Source organism: Notolepis coatsorum (genome assembly GCF_963971535.1).
Source record: "Notolepis coatsorum genome assembly, chromosome: 9".
Taxonomy (NCBI): Eukaryota; Metazoa; Chordata; class Actinopteri; order Aulopiformes; family Paralepididae; genus Notolepis; species Notolepis coatsorum.
Genome location: NC_140173.1, coordinates 74,355,103 through 74,363,404, shown reverse-complemented (window position 1 = coordinate 74,363,404; position 8,302 = coordinate 74,355,103). Strand labels below are relative to the sequence as shown.

At 42.7% G+C, this 8,302-nt stretch overlaps 1 protein-coding gene across 5 annotated transcripts in view; it reads right to left on the bottom strand.

Annotated features, from left to right (window-relative positions):
• The window catches only part of xpo1b (exportin 1 b), a 49,027-nt gene that overhangs the window by 26,802 nt on the left and 13,923 nt on the right, over window positions 1–8,302 (bottom strand). For all 5 annotated transcript variants that reach the window (XM_084321044.1, XM_084321043.1, XM_084321045.1 and 2 more), the window contains 6 exons: window positions 7,583–7,631; window positions 7,332–7,451; window positions 6,388–6,516; window positions 5,476–5,634; window positions 4,415–4,612; window positions 2,697–2,835 (listed from right to left, as the gene is read on the bottom strand). In XM_084321044.1, coding sequence (XP_084177170.1) covers window positions 2,697–2,835; window positions 4,415–4,612; window positions 5,476–5,634; window positions 6,388–6,516; window positions 7,332–7,451; window positions 7,583–7,631 — 794 coding nt within the window. The remainder of the gene's footprint in view (window positions 1–2,696; window positions 2,836–4,414; window positions 4,613–5,475; window positions 5,635–6,387; window positions 6,517–7,331; window positions 7,452–7,582; window positions 7,632–8,302) is intronic.

Here is an 8,302-nt window from a genome sequence, read left to right as displayed (position 1 = left end):
GGTCTGGTGTGTTTTCTGAGCCGATCTGAGTCGTGGGGGCGGTTTAAATACTCAGGCGAGGCAGGTGCTTACAACGATGGCATGGAACACTAACCCCGCCCGCCCGTTCATGTGTACCGCTCGGTAATGTCTGGGACAGGATCGCTGTGGATAACTGGAATGGCGATCAAATAATTGGATTATTTTTTTTGCATTACATCAGAGACCAGGTACGGACTCACTCTATATATCCAATATTGCGTTGATCTGATATTTATTTCTCCCGCGATCGAAGCTGTGTGTGTGGACTCTGTCTGTGCTGTGTACCGTTAGTGGCAGGGGAGCGCCCCGCGGTTCAAGCAACATTTCATGTATACACACGGAGACATAATACCAATAATCTAGCGTTGATTTCAGGATGATTAGATAATCAGCTGAAAAATTACAACGTGATAACTGGATTACACTAAAATGCCTTTTTCTCGTCTTTTCCTGGAATTACTCAGAATCACTCAAACTATACTCATATTCAAAACAGTATAAAACGGAAATGTACGGATAAAAAACGATCTGTTTTTTGCATGTTGATCAGAAGCAACTCACTGACAGTCGACCGCGTTATTAGATCCATAGCTATAATATAAAATATAGTTTTAGGACTCGCAAGTTTGGCATTCTAAAACTATATCCATTGAATAACGCACTGGCGCTGAAGGCCATCAGCGCCCCCTGCTGCTGGCGTCCAATGTGTTAAACCAATGGGGGTTTTCTTCACAGTTGCAGATAAAGATTAGGCTACACTAATATTATAGTATATGATTAGTCATAACATTTTTAATAAAACATTTATCATAAAAGATGTAGCCTATCTGCATCTGCTTGGCGCTCCATCAAGATGTCACCATCACTTTCGTACCAACCGTGCCCTTATTGGATTATTTATGTTGACGAAACTGACGAGTTATATTCATTAAAGAAAGTTGATTTAATAAAAAAACACACATTTATTATAATTATAATCTAATATGACGACAGACATTCGAAGCTTCATTCGAAAACTTCAATAGAAGCTTCGAATGTAAAAAAAATTACATTCGGTACAGCCTTAGTATGCAGTGATGCTGAACTTTCCCAGCGGAACACAAGTTACTTAACGTTGGGGGGGCAGGTACTTCCCCCACTCGCACCGACCCACGTGGGGTATCGTTTGAAGCGGACACTCGTTGGCTACAACGCTGACCAATCATTTTCGCCATTAGGGGTGATTGGTCAGTTCTAGAGCGTATACAGTCAGACGTGGTAATTTGACGCGCGGCCTGTAAAAAGACGCTCGCCTGACATATCGTCATGTAACTCGAGAACCGAGGCACACAAAAGTCGAGTGAGGTGGCGTTCGAAAGGCAGCAAATTCAACTTTCAAACGGTGTATTACATGATTGGCGAAAAATGCAGCCCTGAGTCGGTAGACACTGGCAAAGTGCCACGAGTGCACACGATGTGCGTGACGGCCCGTATTAGAGATTGAGACATGCACACACGCCGCCAGCATGCAAGGACGAGAGAGAATCTGTAGTGGACAATGGCGAAGAGAAACAGCAGCTTGTGTTTCTGGGAATTTTACAGGACCTTAAAACGGTACCGGAGGCCAATCGGATCTGTCGTAGTGCCCGAAAAAATATGGATCGTCACCCGGTTGAAACCGACAACGTCTTTCTCCATTTACCAGTGGTAAGACATCCATTTTGTTATCGTGTTTTGTTGTAGAACAGTAACGTTAGTAACCACACACACACCGCCAGCGTGCAAGGACGAGAGAGAATCTGTAGTCTCTCTCCGTCTCTCTGTAGTAACCGCACGCACACACACTGACCTGAAGCGGTACCGGAGATATGCTAGCTAGCAAGCGTATCTCATGTGTGTGTGGGTACGTGTGTATGGATGATGATATCGTTATTCTCTCCATCATTATACTGCTAGCTTAGCACAATGAAGAAGCAGACAGTGACTTTGTCTCTATCTGTTTATTTTTTAACCAGTACTTATTATTTGATCTATTATAACTTTGAAAAGTTTAAACTTTGAGTTTGAAATGAAAATAAAAAGGGTCAAATCACTTTTCTGACTTGTTTCACAAAAATGGGTTTTTCTCGTTTCTATTCCCAGACAGCTGTTTTTGGTGAAAACAACCTATATTCAACTACCAACTATGAAAGAACGGAACATGCTAGACACTCACTGATTAAACTAGAGATCTTTATCCGTCTTTTGAAATATTCCCTGTGTGCATAGTCATATCACAGAATTTTCTGTGGGATGAGTCAGAATGCTCAAAAACCCTGGCCGAGGCTGCAGACTGTTCTATAGAAACTCTGGCAGTCAATGTGTTAAGAGGTTAAACGATTTTCCGCATACCTTACTTTGCAGAGTTATGTTCTGTGTGAGCCAATCAGAGGCGTTGCTACATTTTGGATGGTTTTGGATTGTGGCGGAACAGAAGAAAGGTTATATCTTGGAACAAACGTGCTTATTGGCTCACTGACACTGATGAAATCAGCTACTACTATGACAGTGTCATTCAATACCACATTTCCGACACCACAGCATTCTTTTCGATACTCATTAGTATTGACGCAATTCGATTGATAAAACATACAAGTATTGAATTTCGACACCCGGCCTCCGCCACGAGTCACTTTCCCACGGCTTGAAGCACTCACCCAGGGTCTCCCTCATGTTCTTGTAGAGGTTGATGGAGTCAGTGTCCTTCATGAACTCCCTCACCACCTCCCCCTGGTCATTCTCCACCACTAACACCTCCTCCGGCTTGGCCATCCGACTCACCATCAGCAGACGCACCTGCCGCAACGGATAAACACATGTCAGCACACGCACACACACACACATCCAACGACACTCTCACTGGCACACACACATTTATAGTAGCACTCTGCATGTACTCTTAACGCCGCTCTATAAACACATGTACCCCGGCCGCATGAATGTCAACAGCAGAGCCTCGTCTACTCCACACAAGCATTCGGATGATGCCAGACAGGCAGCTTTCTACGCATATGTGCGTACTCACCGTACTGCATATATAGATGAATTTTCCGACCACGTCAGACTCTGCGTGCGCATAAAGCCATCGCTATCCTGACCAGAGTACTGGGGCAGAATAGACATCTTTGCATTTCTCGAAAGGAACACGCCAACTTTTTGGGAAATTCGCTTATTTGCCATCTAGCCTGGCGTTAGACAAGCAGATACATACCCTTTTCGTCTCTGTGCGTGCATTAGGCTTAGTGAACAGCCGCACCGTTAGCCGGAACTATTTTTTTGCCGAATCACTGCTGCCTGGGCGCAGTGATTTCATCACCTCAAAAGCCCTATTGTTTTTTTTGAAAAACTTGGCTTTTGAGGTGATGAAAACACTGCGCCCAGGCAGCAGTGGTTCGGCAAAAAATAGTTCAGAGTATATCTGCTTAGAAAACGAAAATGTCAGGTGAATGGGTCACACTCAAGAGCGATGCTGATATGACAAAAAGCTGTTTTTGTTTTGAAACCACTTTGTCAGGGGTGTGTCATGTTTACGCCATAGAGTTAATTTGTACTGATTAGCGCGGCGGCTCAGTGGAGCTCAGTCATGTGATTCAGCAGTCATCTGTGATTGGCTCAAGTACAGCACGTTTGCAAACAGAAAATGAATCAATACATGCGCTGGTAAAAGCAGTGATGCATGTAAATAGGTTTTCAATGTAGTGAGTCCCCGGGACCCACAGGTGGTCATCCCAGGGAAATAGAGAGTCCCCAATAAAATAAATATTCTTTGAGAGATTGTAGTGTCTGTCCATCTACCTAAAAAATGTATTATAATAATAAGTTGCTGTATATTAGTACATACAGGAACACATACGTGTCTATTATCAATTAGGCCTGATTTTTTTTTATTATTAAAGGTAGGAGCATGTCTGAATAACTTTCTTTATGCTATGAATAACAACATTAAGGCTTTGATTATGATTTTGCCTTGTCAACGTTATCCAGACATGACGTTAAATGCGTTTGACGCTCGTATGTGCCTCGCGGTGCGCAATTCTCACACAGTCGCCGTTCAATCCATCTCTATTATAGACAAAAGTAAATCTGTCACGCACCCAAACAAACAGCAGACTTAAACGACGCAGGAGAATATCATGTGATATACCTCACTATGATGGTTAGATTTTGCAATGAATCCGTGGTTCACATGCATGCCGACCCGCGGGGAAGCGGTGAACGTGACTTTGCAGAGTCGAGTAGCTTCTGCCTGAGAATATCTCCCTTGGGCAGCGGGGATTCCTGCACCGCTGACTGACAGGGGATCGGTTTCTGCCGTCGGATTGAGATTCCGGGGCTTGAACCGGGTCAATGACGTGTTCAGTGACACGTGTCGTACCTTCGAGAGCAAAGGCAGGTAGAGCTGTCTGCGCGGAGGGACGTCAAAGTGCTGGCTGCCGGACAGCAGAGGGGAGGTGGAGGTGGAGAAGGGGCTCTCCCTGTAGAGCTCGGCCGCTAGGTGGTTCCAGTACTCCAGGCAGATCTTGAAGATCTCCGTCTCCTCCACCTCGGACACCAGCAGCATGTAGTGCAGGGCCTGGGGGAACGATGAAGGACAGAGAGGAATGAGAGCACAGATGACAGAGTCGCTACTTGGAGACGGCCCTGGTCGAGCAACAAACTCAGCCGCCCGCTATGAAAGAACATACCGTAATTCCTCTAATAGTAACCCCGGCTTGTATTTGTTTCAACTGTAGCGGATACCAGGCTTGTATTAGGAGGAGGCATGTATAAGAGAGAGGCCTATATTTCAAATTTTCAAATAGATCATAATGAATAAATCAACATTTTGTGTCAGTTTGAACCCAGTAAAATGTACTGGGTTCATTTATTGAAACCAAGCAAGTACTGTATGAAATACGGTAGTAAACAGTGCAATTACAGGTGGTCAAAAAAAGTAAAATAAAGTAAAATAGTGCAATCACAATACTGGTATAATAATAATAATAATAATAATAATAATAATAATAACTTCGTTTTATACAATTCTGACGTAGGCTTACTCTCTTGGTAAACATTAACACCATACCATTATATGGTATTTACTGCACAGCCAGGCCAGCATATAACAACAATAACTCTAATATACATGAAACCCGGCTTGTATTAGGAGGCCGGCTAATAATTGCTTAGCTCAACAGCGCACCCGGTCATTAATAGAGACCCGGTTTTTAATTGAATACCGGTTACTATTAGAGGAATTACGGTACTTCGGTGTCCCGTTGCCAATTCACACTGTGAAATAACTTGCTACTGTAAACTATATGAAATTCCCCAGCTCCATCTCACCAGACACCTGGGTGTCTTTTTCTGGTATGTATATTCCCATTAGATAAACACAACAGGTTCCAGACAGAATACACTGAAAATATTGATTGTAAAAAGGCGGGTCCATCTAACCTCCATGAGTGTCTCTCTGAGGTTCAGCCTCTTCTCTATGAGCTGGCCGTGCTCCTTGAGGAAAGTGCAGAGGAACAGGCTGAGATTCTGGATGAAGTTCTGCTCGTCGTCCTTCCCGTTGGCATAGGCCAGCCGGATGTTTGTGTTCAAAGGCAGCATCTAACAGACAACAGACGAGGTAGACGTTTCTGCTTGAATACTGCGAATGTGACGAGTTTAATGTCAGTGGAACAGGCTGGGATTCTGGATGAAGTTCTAGTAAAGCCAGTTACAACAAAGCAGTACACAATAGTGAATTTCCCCAAGGGGATCAATAAAGGAATATCTTATCTTATCTTATGTCGCCCCCCACAAATTACGCAGTCACTCTTTGAGCCAATCAGTGACAATGATGCCACCCCATGCAAAATTATTTAGTGTACAGTATATTGTAGGTAAGCTCGAAACAGAGTTTGGTGTGGATGGATCAAAAAGTAAGATTGCTTTCAGGGGGGGGAAACTATTTTCAAGAAATTCCAAAATCCAATACGGCATACATCTTAAAAGGCAGATTTGTAGGGCAAGGATAGCTAGATATATGTACAAAATGGCATGTCAATCTAACTTTTGGTGTCAGATATATGGCCTGTAATTGTGAGCCAATCAATTGTAAATGCAGAGGTGTGTATCCCCTCCCCTAAGTTCTGTCAGAATCTGTGTCTTGAGACATCACATAAGATGAAACAAGACGATGCAAATTTAGGCAGTGGTAAGGTGCATCGTTCCTCCCAAGTTTAATCAAAACTGGACCGGTGGTCTCCAGAAGTATTGCACAAGTCGGATGAAACAGACGATGTAGCGCCCCCCATCAGGCCGATCCGGAATCCCACCCTCCCGGTTTTATTGCGGGCGGCGGCTATGGTTTATGCCCACCTGTTTGAGCTGACACATGGTCAGGGTGAAGAGCGTGACGAACTGCTCCTCATACTGGCTGACGCTCACGCCGGCGATCTCCGTCAGGCCCTTCAGCGTCACGTTGCGGAACATGGGCACGTTTAAGAACTGATGGGGGGATGGAGTCAGAGGTTGGGTTAGAAGGTTCCACACAACAATCTGTCATTGTTCTCTTGGTTGTGGCCTGGGCTTTGTTTTGGTTTGTTTGGTAGACTTATACCAATACTAACAAAGAAACTATATACTTATTTGCACAATGATACTAACAAAGAAACAATATACTTATTTGCACAATGATAGTAACAAATAAACAATATACTTATTTGCAGTGATATTAACAAAGAAACTATATACTTATTTGTACAGTGATATTAACAAAGAAACTATATACTTATTTGCAGTGATATTAACAAAGAAACGGTAGATTTATTTGCACAGTGATACTAACAAAGAAACTATATACTTATTTGCACAATGATACTAACAAAGAAACTATATACTTATTTGCACAATGATACTAACAAAGAAACTATATACTTATTTGCACAATGATACTAACAAAGAAACTATATACTTATTTGCACAATGATACTAACAAAGAAACTATATACTTATTTGCACAATGATACTAACAAAGAAACTATATACTTATTTGCACAATGATAGTAACAAAGAAACAATATACTTATTTGCACAATGATACTAACAAAGAAACTATATACTTATTTGCACAGTGATACTAACAAAGAAATTATATACTTATTTGCACAGTGATACTAACAAAGAAACTATATACTTATTTGCACAATGATACTAACAAAGAAACGGTTTTGCACTGTTTCAACAGTCCATCTCGGGCTAGATCCAGAAGATTCAAAGTGAACATGTCATGTTTTGAGTGTGCAAGACTGTGTAATAGATACCTTATACACCAGCGTACTGATGAGTTTGGTTTCAAAGATATAGCCCAGGGGAATCCAGTTGAGAAACCGTAGGAGTGTCTCCAGAGTGGCATGAACCAAAGGGGCATTCTGGGAATTCTCCTAGGGTACAACAAATCACAGGGCAAATATGTCATGGCCAAACACAGGCAGACAAGAAAACCAAATAATCAGAGGCAAGACTCGTATGACGGTGTGCAATAATGCTGAGGGATAAAGACCACTTCTCTTACCATAACAAACTGGCAAAGCTGGAATATCTGGGAGAATTCATTGCACATGCTGAAATAAAACAGACAAGAAACCGTATGAAAAGCAGACCTGCGGTCATAACATACATTACATTAACTGGGGGCCAAACATCTCTGTTGATAAAAGAGTACCACAGATGAAGAACCATATGTTCTCTCACTACATTTTAGGTTTTCAAAGTGTGGCGGGTTGCAGTAATGAGAAAGGAGGAGGGGCCTCAATGAGCCAGGTTCCGTTATAGGGAGCTACCTGCGGGAGGAACGTGAGTTGAATTGTTTGTTGCGGCCGGTGCAGTGAGGTAGGTGCACACCTCACTCCGGGATGCAGGAACGAGCATTACACACTACGGTAGGCAGTGGTAGTATTTATGGTTTAGGAATAGCAGGTTTTAATATGTGCTGTGCAATATGTGTGACATGGAGTGTTTGTTCCAGATCACTTGCCTGGTTCCCAGCGGGATTGAAGGTAGTCGGTAGGATAGGACCACCGACGGACCAGGTATTTTAATGTAGCACTTTGTTTTAGCATGTAATGTTGTCTAATAATTATGTGTGTTATTGTTTTAATAATAAAGTGTTTTAATACTGTTGTTTGTTTCCCGGCAGAGCACCAGTGGTCCAGCTGCTCTTGTCGTGAAACACGTTTTCATTTATTGTTTGGTAGTTATAATTATGTCTAATCCGCCCGGGCCAGTGGGCCGG